Source organism: Capsicum annuum, chromosome 7 (assembly GCF_002878395.1).
Source record: "Capsicum annuum cultivar UCD-10X-F1 chromosome 7, UCD10Xv1.1, whole genome shotgun sequence".
NCBI lineage: Eukaryota > Viridiplantae > Streptophyta > Magnoliopsida > Solanales > Solanaceae > Capsicum > Capsicum annuum.
In genome coordinates, this window is record NC_061117.1 from 194,301,214 (window position 1) to 194,315,043 (window position 13,830).

Below are 13,830 nucleotides of genomic sequence, written 5' to 3' on the forward strand. Positions count from 1 at the left end.
CCACAACATTGTCGCACAGAAAAGTCATTGGATCAATCATTTCTGTGCCAGTCAGCAAACATTCGATGTGTGTAAGAGCGTGCGAGCTGCTCGCTTTAGCGACATCATCTTTTAGAAGGATCATTCCCTTGTTTCGGCCTTCAAAATCCCATAATTTCTTCATCAACACTTTCTTTGGCAAATTCATCAGTTTAATCTTCCTTAACAAGATGGGCAACACTACCATCATTGGCTCCACGAGGAGAAAAAGATCTAAATCGTCGATGAGAGGTACTTTAGAGTCATGAACATTGATCTTTCCCTCCTCGAGTAGTATCTCAATAGCCCGATAATGCATGTCGTTCACGCTAATGACTGCAAGAATCCTCTTTGCCTCAGTCCAGTTCTTGCCGTGTGGATTTGTCCTCTCTCCTGTAACATATTTTGTCATTTTCTCTTCATCCAAGACCAACGTAGAAACTAGGAAATCAAGTCCCATGCCAAGGGCTAACGCCTCCCCATTGAGTTGATCGTACCTATCCTTGAGCTTCTTATAAAAGTCGAGGTTCATTATCCTATCAGCAACGTCATAAGCTTCGAGGTACGTTAATTGTCTTTTCCTCATGAGGCAGAGAATTATGTCAACATATTGTGATATAAAAAGTCAATTTTTAAATAGGTTAGTAATTGTAAAGATGCAAGGGTTGGTCCATCTGTTGCACAGAGTTCTCTGAATCAATAATCCAACACAACTTATACAATAGATGGATAATAAGTTATAATAGAACCACTACCAGTTGCACCAGTATACCCAGTTATTGCAACAGATATGAAATCTGTTGCTTAGCTTCTTCTTCATGGGGTACATTAAAAGGGCTAGCTTAGGAAAAGTAAACTTGTCTTGTCCTCATACGGCATACGCATAGCAGTTATAGTCTGGAAGTCTTGGGGGAAAAGGAAGGCCTAGGGTAATCTGGTGTGCCTGGCTTAGCATTCTTGGTCTGTCGTAGATCCCTCTTCTCTTCAGCATTAAGTTTTGCGTATATGTCCACCTTCTTAACCGGACCCTGAACTTCAAAAGCTTTTGAAGAGGGAGGAATTGCAATTTCTTTTGATTTTTGACCAGAGAGTATGTCTCTAATTGCTCTTTCTTTTCTCTTAACCAACATTGTAAGAGTGTGTATCTCCCTCACCTTTTTGGATGGTATGACACACCTCTTGGATTTGAATTCCTCAATAGCTTTAGAGATAGCCTCTACTTTTTCAAAGAGTTTATCCTGTCTTTCCTTGCACTCTGCGCATTCGCAACGAGAACACGAGGGTGAAGAGGGGTGAGAGGGACCTGTGTAAGGGTGAAAAGGGGTGTTTTCAAACATATTTATTCTTTCTTAAGCATCAATATGCTCATCATCACTAGTGGCAGTATTATCAGCATGCCTGTCACCAACACCAACAACTCCACCAGAATAAGCACCCAATCTGCCTTAGTAGGTTGACCATGAAGAGCCTCAATATTAGGCTGACCTTGCCTAACTGCTCTTCTTATGGTTGTTGCTCCATACAATTCCTTCTTTATTAACTCCACCATTGGGTCTGCTATAGTATCAACATGATCTAGAGTAATATAAAAAGTCATCACGTACTCCTCCTCAGTAGGCACGATCCATGGATGCACAACCTATAAAAAAAAAAGACAGATGCATTTAAATCATATAATATAATAATTTTCATAGTTGGGTTATATTTTAAAAAAAAAAAGACCCATCTGTTGCATAGTCTGTAGTATATGGTTAAAATACCTTTGAGTATGGTTCAGAGAAATAGAGCAACACATAGATAATCTGATACAAAATATCAGTCATCTATTACAACAGTTGCACAAAAAGGGTAATCTATTATGCAACAGATGATCTGTATATCACAACAGATAAATAATATATTACAGATTACATATTTATTGCACAATTTGCAGTAGATGGTTAATCTGTTAGGAGTCAGATTTAGAGAACCAAAGCAACAAATGGGTAATCTGATGCAAAATATCAATCGTACACAGTCGCAACAGATGTCCCATCTGGTGTATTAGATATAACATTTGTTGCACAAGATATAACATTTGTTCAATATCTTTCTTTAAGTAAAATTATTTTACTTGAAGAAGACGTATTGCATCATCCAGAGGGTTAAAGAGAGCAGCCTCCTTAATATTGGTGTTGCTCTTTGCAGCCAACCACCTAAACATCCTTAGATGAGAAACCTCATCTGGATAATTCATTAACTACTTTTGAAGGGGAGGAATGGCTTCAAATGCCTAAGCTTAAAAATGTAAACAGGAAGCAAGCAAAAAAAGTCATAATAACTATATTCAATATAAATTAATGGATGAGTAAACTTAGTGATTAGTTTTACCATGAAAGCCCAAGAAAGCCGTATAATGTGGTCGTCCCTGAGGATAGCTTTGTCAGTAAATATTGGACAGTCAAGTAGAAACTATCATATCCCCAGGGATAATTGTTGAATTTATCAAAATCTCAGCACGCGCCAACAAATCATCTTCCATGACCTTGTTGACGTCTCTTGTCAATATAACCGAATGGGCAAACCAAACTAAGCACATTGCTCCCTATACTACTTTGGTATGGTTTTATCCTTAAGATCTGTCAACAAATCCAATGCTTTGTATCCACGTCTAGCAATGTCAAACAACCCATCTATTTTTTCCTTGCGTTTTCTTGCCTTGGATCTTTTGCGGGGTGGTGGTTCTTCTGGATGATGGCATCTCAAGCCCGTCACTATGGCAAACTCTTGCAAGCCAAAACAAGTAGGCATACCACAGTAGTTGATGCAGATTTCATCCATCTTCTTTTTGCCCCCCTCCTTCGGATCTTTATCATCCCCCACGTATTTGATCCTGCATTTGAGAAGACCATATACCATCGTCATAGGGAAATGGATACGAGAAGAGGGGTCCTCAGGCAGCTCAAGAAAGTGTCCAAAACAGCTCTTCTTAAAAAGTCTGCCTATGTTTTCGTTCTTCATAATTTTCATAAAATGTTCAAAAATTTTCTCCATCTGATATTTAATTACAATTTGACCAGTTAGTTATTTTGCTTCTGGGTCATTTATCGGCATCGTAACTTGAAACCTGTCAACACTAAAAGTTTTGACAGGATCATGCTGGGATGTCGATATTAATTCATGCCCCATTGGTGATCCATTATCATCATGTTGATGATCTTCCTCTTTCTCTTTCTCACTATTTAATTCCTCCTTTTTCTTATTTTTATTTTTTTCATCACCATCTACAGACCCTTATCCACCTCCCTCAACGTTGTTTTCATACTGACTGAGTTTGTTCAGGAAGCTCCTCCGAATCCCTTTGTACTATAGCCTTTTTTGGGATGGTCAGACGTTGACTTTCACTTTTTTTTCTTTTAGGAGACATATTTTACCTACAAACAACAGAAAAATAAAAATTATATTACAATTAATGTATGCATAAATTTTTAAAAATACATTACAAACACTACAAATACCGTCACACCAACAGCCACCACCACCACAAACACCACAAATACCGACACCACCGACAGCCACCACAAACACCACCAACCAGTGCCACCACGACGACCACAAATACCACCACCACCATCAACACCACAAACACCATCCAATAATACCATGATAGTCAACGGAACACTATGACAGAAATTAGGAATTTCTCGAGTTCTTCCTATGATTTTACCATCAAAACTCAAAATTGTTAACCCATTCTCGAAGATAATACAACTAAAAGTTTTATTTTTCATCATTAACTTAAAAGCCCTTATTTTTTAGAAAAAATAACAAATACAGAACTCTTTTCGAACTCTGTTGCCTACGAAGACAAAGAAAATGATAGATACAAGCAAGAATGAAGTTGAAAATAACACCTATGTGGTTAAAAATAAGAAGAAAAGTGATCTGTTGTGGAGGGTTGAGCAAATTTATTGAGTAATTATTGTTTGTATTGTATTATTAAGTAAGAATGAGAGATAAAGAGCGAGAACTCGAGATTTGAAATGATGACACATTTTGTATAGGTTGATTTATATTTTGGAAAAGAATGACAAGTTTTGAAAATGTTAATTTGGTCCGAGTTGATCTTAATTATTTTTAAAAATCATAAAAGATATACATAATTTTTAACCATCTCATCATACAATTGCAAAAAAAGTACTATTTAGTCTAACATATGAACTCAATTGAAATTGTATAAAAATAATTGAAGTTATAGTTGATCGAGTACTCTAGTTGACCCTATGAACTCACCCCTGGTCCTAGATTAATCAATTTAGGTATTATTAGTCTAACATATGAACTCAATTGAAATTGTATAAAAATAAATGTTCAACATGTTGCATCAGATTTTGCATCTGTTGTAAATTATCAATCAGATTAGATAACAACAGATTATGAATCTGTTGTAAATTATCAAACAGATTAAGTCATCTGTTGTGATAGATTACCCATCTATTGTAAATTATCAAATAGATTGTCATATGCCGCAATAGATTACCCATATATTGTAAATTATCAAATAGGCACTGCCATCTGTTGTAGTTGACCCTATGAGAACTCACCCCTAGTTCCAGATTATTCAATTATGGTATTAGTACCTTGTCCTAGATTAATCAATTAAGGTATTAGTTGAACATATGAGGTAGTAAGAATCGGTTCGGCTCAGACTTATTAATCAATGAATCTGGTCGGGAGGAATGCAGTACCGTCTCATCATGCAATTGCCAAAAGATTCAATTAAAGTTGTAGTTGACCCTATGAGAACTCACCCCTAGTCCTAGATTATTCAATTAAGGTATTAGTACCCTAGTCCTAGATTAATCAATTAAGGTATTAGTCTAACATATGAGGTAGTAAGAATCGATTCGGCTCAGAGTGATCGATCGACAACTTTGGTCAGGAGAAACGCAATATCGTCTCATCATGCAATTGCCAAAAGACTCAATTGAAGTTGTAGTTGACCCTATGAGAACTCATATTCAATTAAGGTATTAGTCTAACATATGAACTCAATTGAAATTATATATAAATAAATGTTCAACCTGTTGTAATAGATGCCTTTTTTGTTGGATTAAATCAAATAGATTAGGTAATCTGTTGCAACATATTACACATCTGTTGTAAACTATCAAAAAAATTACTTTATTTGTTGCAACATATCATGAATTTATTGTAAACTATCAAACAGCTTAAGTCATCTGTTGTGACAGATTACCCATTTGTTGTAAATTATCAAATGGATTAAGTCATATGTCGCAATAGATTATCCATCTATTGTAAATTATCAAATAGGCATTGTCATCTATTGTAGTTGACATTATGAGAATTGGCCCCTAGTCCTAGATTAATCAATTAAGGTATTAGTTGAACATACGAGGTAGTAAGAATCAATTCGGCTCAGAGTGATCAATCGACGACTCTGGTCGAGAGGAACGCAATACCGTCTCATCATGTAATTGCCAAAAGACTCAATTGAAGTTGTAGTTGACCCTATGAGAACTCACCCCTAGTCCTAGATTATCCAATTAAGGTATTAGTTAAACATATGAGGTAGTAATAATCAGTTCGGCTTAGAGTAATAGATCGACGACTCTGGTCAGGAGGAATGCAACACTGTCTCATCATATAATTGCCAAAAGACTAAATTGAAGTTGTAGTTGACCCTATGAGCTCATTCATTCATCCCTATTTCCACCTAGATCGATGTAGGTACTATTATTAATCTTGACATTAAGTTAATGAGAACTCATTTCAACTCAGAGTGATTGATCGACGACTCGGGTCGGGATGAACGCAATAATAATACTATGCAAATACAATGACTCAATTGAATTTGTAGTTGACCTTGTGAGCTCATTCATTCATCCCTCATTCCACCTAGATCGATATAGGTACTATTATTAATCTTAACATTAAGTTGATGAGAACTCATTTCAACTCAGAGTGATTGATCGACGACTCGAGTCAAGATAAACGCAATACCAACACCATGCAATTGCAAAGACTCAATTGGATTTGTTGTTGACCCTGTGATCTCATTCATTCATCTCTAGTTCCACCTAAATCAATTGCAATAAAATCTGTTACAACAAACGACTGAGCTGCTGGAGAATTTCAAACAGATAATAATATCTGTTACAACAGATGACATATCTGATTTAATTATCAAATAGATATTTGCATCTGTTGTGACGGATGACTGAGCTATTAAAAATTTTCAAAAAGATATTGATATCTGTTGTAACAAATGACATTTCTGATTTAGTTATCAAATGGACATTTTCATCTGTTGTCATAGATGACTGAGCTGTTGGGATTTTTCAAACAGATATTTATATCTTTTGCAACAGACGACATATTTGTTTGAAATTTTTTTTTTTAATTTTAAAGCAAGCTTCTGTCCGAGTAGATAAAGTAGTACTACTAAAGGCGGTAAAAAATGTTTCTTGGATAACTCAAAAATCTCATGGAGTAGTCTTGTCTTGTCTTTTCAATGCATCCGTTTTCTTCCTCGTACCCCTCAAATTATTAATGAATATTAATTAATGAATATTGAAACCCCTAATACTTCTTCTGTTTCATATTATATTAGTTGGCCCCTTTTGACTTGGCACACCCATTAAGAAATATTAATTAGGGGTTTATTTTACCAAATTAGTCTTATTAATTATGCTTTGAAAATATAAATTTGAATAAATACACTTTATTTAGTCATTTAATATTAAAGGTAGTACATCTAGAAATTAGAATTATCTCATCTCTCCTTCAGTCCTAAATTTATTTTATTCGTCTCTTATCTTTTTCTTTCTATCCTCTTTAGGGTTATCATAGCTTTTTTTTTCTCTTTTCTTTCTCATAAATTTTCTTTCAGATCTAAACTGATCCATATCTTAGATTCCTCAACTGAAATTGTTGTTTTGCTCCCCTTTTGACATTAAGGTATGATTCACTATTGCTCTTTCATTCTCATCTTCTTCTTTGCAAGTTATTTACATCTTTTTTTATTTAGTTATCATTTACCCATATCATATTTATTTAAAACTTTTAAGGAACTTTTAATTATTGAATAAACAAACCAAGAATTTTTATTACAAGATACGAAAAAAAAGTCATCTGTGGGAGAAGTTTAAAAGTCTTGTTGGCAGTATCATTTTTTCTATGTATTTTATTTGTTTCTTTGTTGTTGATGCTATTATTGATGTTGTTGGTGGGGTTGGCATTATTGGAATTTGTGGTGTGGTGTTGTTGACAGTGGCAGATCCAGGATTTTTAGATGGTGGGTGCTTCCTAGATTAAAAATAACGGAGTCCGAACAATCAACACAAGGAGTAAGGGAGAAAAAAATAAAAGAAAGTTTAAAGTGAATAAGGAGAGAAGAGTTGGTTACCAAAATTAAAAAAATATGTGCTGAGTGGGAATTGAACTCAAGACCAAAAGAATAAATAGCCTTAAGGACCCATAAACAACCACTAGGCTAACCAAACAACTCTTACTATGGGTGCTCACTGATTAGATTATATACGTTTTCTTAATTTCCATATACATATATAAAGTTCGATACGAGTTCAGTCTATGCTCGCGCACCCGGAGGATTCTATATGGGTCCGCCCCTGGTTGTTGATGATGTTGAAACATAGGATGTATGCTTCTTTATTGTTGATGATGTTGTTGGAATGATTGTTGTTGTTTTCTTTGTTATTGATGTTTTATATTTGTTGTTTGTAGTCTATGTTGTTGTTGATGTTGCAACTGACAGAGCAACTGTTGGAACAAATCAAACCACCAATAAGGCTGGTTTGATGTATTCCAACAGACTCCACATCTGTTGCATCAGACTCTACATTTGCCGCAATAGACTCCACATCTGATGTAACAGACTCTACATCTGTTACAACAGATGGATAATGTTCTTTTTGTAACATTAATTTTTTTTCTTCTTTGTAGATATATAAGGAACTGAAAGTTGATCAACTTTTGTCAGACCATCACAAGAGGCTGCAATAAAGATAGGTTCGGAGGAATAAGCTGTATGCAGATGAAACTACTTCATATATGGGAGGTATGTATTACTGATAATATTATCGTGGAAACACATATAGAGTAAACTGATTTTGTGAATGTTATTTTTACCGATTAGTCATAGACCATTCAAATAAGATATCTGCAATTTCACAGTTAAGTTTGGTAGGTCTGAAGTGATAAGGCTGAGGGACCATGAATATGGTTCTGATACTCTGTTAAGATTTAATGTCAAATATTGCTCATGTTTATTTGTCATGCCTTCAACAGACTTTTGTTGTAGCAAGCATTTCTGGCGACGGTGTAGACTTTTGCATGATGGATGTTATCCTCTATATGAGGGAAGAATGATCAATCTTTCCCCTCCTTGCTTATTTTGTGAATGCAAATGTGATGAGTGCAAGGCAAAATATGATGGAGTGATTAATACTGTTAATGCATTAACTACTGATGTAAAGGAATTGATATCTAAAAGTGTCATTCGATCAAAGAGGATTTCAGTTTCATTCACTCCATTAAACATTAAGGCTAAAAGGAGAAAGAAAGCAATTTCCAAGGAATTATCAAGTATCCAAAAAATAAATTCAGATCTGAAAAAGGTAAGAAGATTAAAAAGGGAGGAATAGGAAGGAAAAGTTGAATGATAGATTTAGTTCATTTTGTGTCGTTATGTAGAGATACTTCATCTAATTTTGCGTGCTTTTTCTTTTTAGGATGGTAAGAAAGGCAGAATCTCCCCATCATTAGCTAATACCGAAAATAAGACATCTGATGTTATTGAACCACTAGACTACCGTGTGAAGTTTGATAATCCAGAAGACGTCTTTGCTCGAGTTAGTCAACAGATTAAACGATCTCAATCACCTGGTTTTTCTGTTGATCAATCTTCTCCCATAGAGGATAAGATATCAACAGAACTGCTTGACAAAACGAAAGATGATATCGAGAGATTACTGATTATGTCTTCTCAAGACTTGCTTCTACCATAAAACTATTTTGCATTGAGTGTTGCACTATCCATATATGTTACAATATCGAATTTATTAGCTGAGAGAGCGCTTGCATTAGAAAAACTCAAAGAGAACCTTCCATACTTCTCTTTGACCTTGCGTAGATCTAAGAAGGACCAAGAGGAGTATTATAAGAAAAGTGCCAAGAAAGAAAGTGGTCCTCGTTGACAAACTCACAAAAGATCAAGAGCTCTATACTGAGCTCAACTATCATAATGACAAAATGATTGAATTGGAAGTGGTGACTTGACTTAATCAAATAAAAATCCACGACTGTTTATATCCCTTAATTCAATAAAACTGGTGACTTTTCGAATATGTAAATTTAAAAAATGAATCTAAATACAATATTTTATCTTTTATTGTATTTCGGGAAGAGACAGATTGGTAATCTGTTGCAAAATATATTCTACCTATCAGATAACTTACAACATATTGACAATCTGTTGTAACAGATGGATTTATCAGTTTGTTTTTCCATTAGTTGTGGCATCTGTTGCAACTTGCTAGTCATCTATTTATTCAATTTCATCGAGAGCAATAGATTTTTCTAAATACTTCTTGGCCAAACTCAATTTTTTCTCTTGGATTGCTTCTTTTTTTTTGCATCCTTCAAGTTGGCCTCCAAATTCAATTTTTGCCAGCAATCCAAGAGCACAAATTGAATTTTGATGCCAGCTTGAAGGATGCAAAGAAAAAAAGAGAAGCAATCCAAGAGCAAAAATTGAGTTTGTCCAAGAAGTGTTTAGAAAAATCTATTGCTCTCGATGAAATTGAATAAACAGATGACTAGCTAGTGCAACAAATGCCACAGCTGATGGAAAAGCAAATTGATAAATCTATCTATTGCAACAGATTGTTAATATGTTGTAAGTTATCTGACAGGTGGAATATATTTTGCAATAGATTACCAATCTGTCTCTTTTCGAAATAAAATAAAAAGATAAAATTTTGTATTTAGATCCATTTTTTTAATTTACATATTTGAAAAGTCACTAGTTTTATTTAATTAAGGGATATGAACAGTCGTGGTTTTTTGTTTGACTAAGTCAAGTCCCTTCCAATTCAATCATTTTGTAAATGGGACTCCCCAACCTCCTCTCACTCGTTCATTGTACTACACTTACAATACTAATATGGTTGATCCAGATTTGTACAAGAAGATTCATATCAAGTCCTTGCATGAACTTCAAAGGCAGTTTGATGAACTCTGGAGGGATTTGGCCGACTTTGGAGCAAGGTTGAGGAGGGCCCTGCTGTTGTCGAATGAAAATTGTCCGGTTGACAATAATAATAGTAATAATAATAGTACTAATAATAATAATAATAATAATAATAATAATAATAATAATAATAATAATTAGATTATGTTTTTTCTTTCTTTTAGCGTATGTATTTTTATTTTTTATATCCGATCTACCTATAAGGGATTCAAAAAAATCTATGTATATGTTTGGTTTGGTTTGGTCGACTTTGGATTTTTAATTTTTATTCAATATTTAATTATCATTCTATTTATTCCCTATTCTCAATATGTCGACGGTTGGAGGTAGGGATTGACCACTTGTGGCAACAGATGGTGGTGAAAAGTCATGACGAGAAATTCTCCTAAAAATGGTTCGTTAATAAATAATAAGGAACTAAATGATATTATAATCGTAAAAGAAAGATTATTTAATTTAAAAAAAGTCACAACATTGGATTAATTAAGTTATATGATAATATGATTGTTAATAAAAAAAGTGAATAAATAGTCATGACTGTGACTTTTTGTCTAAACACATTCAACAAACTAAAACTAAAAACATTGTTGATGCATCAAATTCCTTATCTGTTGCGACTGATGAATCAGTTAGAAGAAATAAAAAAACTCCTTAAACAGATGGTCGATTTATTGTAACAGATGGTATATCTATTGAAACAGATATACAATCTACAATCTGTTGCCATAACTCAATTAAAAGAAATGGTTATTAAAGAAACGGTTATTGAAAATCAGGTGTATTCGATTTTAAAATTGAGAAAAAGGTTATTTAAATTTAATAATCTGAAAAGTCATGACTTGTCACAATAATAAAAAAAATCACCAGCTTGATTTAGTTAAGTCATTTCTTTTCACAAAAAATAATAAGAAAATAAATTATAAACACAATTTAAACCGTAAAAAACTCACCAAAAATATTCTTGTTTTTAAATCTGCTTTATTAATTTATATAATTAAAAAATCAAAAAATTTGGATGTCATGAAGATAATTTTTTTTTAAAAAAAGATATATAGATTATATGTTGCAACAAATATATCATCCGTTGCAACAAATAGATAACCTGTTGCATCAGATAATATATCTGTTGTAAAAGATGAGTTATCTGATGCAACATATATTTAATCTGTTGTCGCAACTCAGTGTAAAAATGAATCCTGGAAAAAACTAATTATTAATAATAACAAGCTGAAAAGTCATGATTCATCACAATATTGCTTAATTTAATTAAGTCATAACTTTTTACAGCAATCAAGAATGTCATTAATAAATGGAGGTGAACAGTTGTGCCTTTAAATTTGCTTTATTAATTTATATAATTAAAAAGTCAGAAAATTTGGATGCCATGAAGATAATTTTAAAAAAAAGATATATAGATTATATGTTGCAACAAATATATTATCTGATGCAACCAGTTATCTATTTGTTGCAACGGATGATATATCTGTTGTCACAGATGTGTTATCTGATGCAACAGATATATAATCTGTTGTCCAACTCAGTATAAAAACGGTTCTTGGAAAAAACTAATTATTTTAATAAAAGAAAATAGTCATTTATCCCCCAACCTTTAGTTGAAATTCCAACTACACACTTAACCTTTAAAGGGGACCTATTACCTCCCTAAACTTTTTTTACCGAATTTATTAACCCCTCAATTGCTGACCTGTCAACATAAACCACTTAATAATGCATCAGTGCATTTCACACTCCTGGGCCCACGCTGATGTTCTCATTTTTCTTTACAAAAATTATCTCATCTCCTTTCTCTTTCAACCTTTCATTTTCAAGAAAAAAATTTCATCTTCATCTCCTCTCTCTCTTAACACCACGATTTGATCTTTTTTTTTGGAGATTATTGTTGTAATTTAAACTTTTGGTTGTGGATTTTCAAACTTTTGGAGCTCCATCAGGTTGGGTATCCAAATTTACAATTCTTGCACTAAGTTTTCTTTGATTTCTTGGCTCAGATTGAGCGCCTCATGGGGTTCTACGACCTCCCGATTTAGGACTTCTCCAATTAGAATCAGAGCTTCAAATGGTTCCAAGAATTCACCTTAATCTTTGTATTTGAGCTTCTTAATTACGTTAGTGTTAATCTCTGAGAACAATTAAAGGTGGAAATGTTTTGTTTGTTAATGATAAAGGAAAGAGTTCTCTGCTAAAAGAAGACACATAGACAATTCATAGAGGAAAATGTTTGTTTATGTGCTTGCCGCTTGGTATGTGGAAAGTTCAATTCTTGCTTCTTCTAATTTTTCTTTTCTGGACTCTATTGTCCTTAGTCTTGTATAATTTGGAGTAATGAATCATGTTTAATTTGCTCCATTTCACTTCATTGATGGCTTTAGCCTTACGTTTTGAGCCCATTGTCAAGTTCTTGGATGAGAAAGATAATGAAATTGGAGATAAGGAATATGAGTAAACACCATTAATGAGTTCAAGAAAGATGAGAAAGATAATGAAATTGGAGATGAGGAAGAAGTTGAAACAAAATGTCTTTAACGATCCGAAGAAGTTGAAGCTCGTTAGTGATGATTGTAATTTTTTTATGGTGATAACATTGTGTTGTAATTTTGATTGTGAATTTAGTGATGGGTGAAATTTTTATGATGAGATATGGATTTAGTGATAGACTACAATGATGATGATTTAATGATAAATCTGATACTAACAAGTTGCAGTAAGATTCTAATAGTGTGTTTGATGATGGGTGGTGATGATTTTTTTCTGGTGGAGTTATGAATTTGGTGTAATGACGGTAAAATGATTGTTTAATGGTGCATAGTTTAATGGTGGATTTTGTTTTTCACAGTGAAGAAGAAATCATTAGAGTGGTATGGATTTTTTTGGTATTTTTCTATTTTGAGAAAGAGAAGAATATAAAAAAAAAGTCTTTTATTAGTTGAAGAAGACAACATTATTTAATAATTAAAAATAATGAAATATATTATATATGTGGCACTTAAAAATACTGATTTTGACTGGTTGAAGCCTCAGCTGACGCGCCTATTGGGGGTTTTCTCACCTCCCATGACAGCTCAGCAATTGAAGGGGTACTAAATACAGTAAAAAAATGTTTCGAGGGGTAATGGGACTTTTATAAAGGTTGAGTGTGTAGTTGAATTTCGACTAAAGGTTAGAGGTGTAATAGACCATTTTCTCTTTTAATAATAATAAAGCTGAAAATTCATGACTTATCACAATATTGCTTAATTTAATTAAGTCATAACTTTTTACAGTAATCAAGAATGTCATTAATAAATGAAGGTGAACAGTTGTGCCTTTAAATCTGCTTTATTAATTTATATAATTAAAAAGTCAAAAAATTTGGATGTCATGAAGATAATTTCTTTTAAGAAAAGATATATAGATTATATGTTGCAACAAATATATTATCTGATGCAGCCGGTTATTTATTTATTGCAATGGATGATATATCTATTGTCACAAATGAGTTATCTGGTGCAATAGATATTTAATCTATTATCCAATTCAGT

At 33.2% G+C, this 13,830-nt stretch overlaps 1 protein-coding gene across 1 annotated transcript in view; it reads left to right on the forward strand.

Moving 5' to 3' along the window:
- The window catches only part of LOC107877272, a 33,357-nt gene extending 24,310 nt beyond the window's left edge, over positions 1 to 9,047 (forward strand). Inside the window, exon 3 of the mRNA XM_047394101.1 lies at positions 8,772 to 9,047. Coding sequence (XP_047250057.1) covers positions 8,772 to 9,047 — 276 coding nt within the window. The remainder of the gene's footprint in view (positions 1 to 8,771) is intronic.
- The last annotated feature ends 4,783 nt before the right edge of the window (positions 9,048 to 13,830 follow it).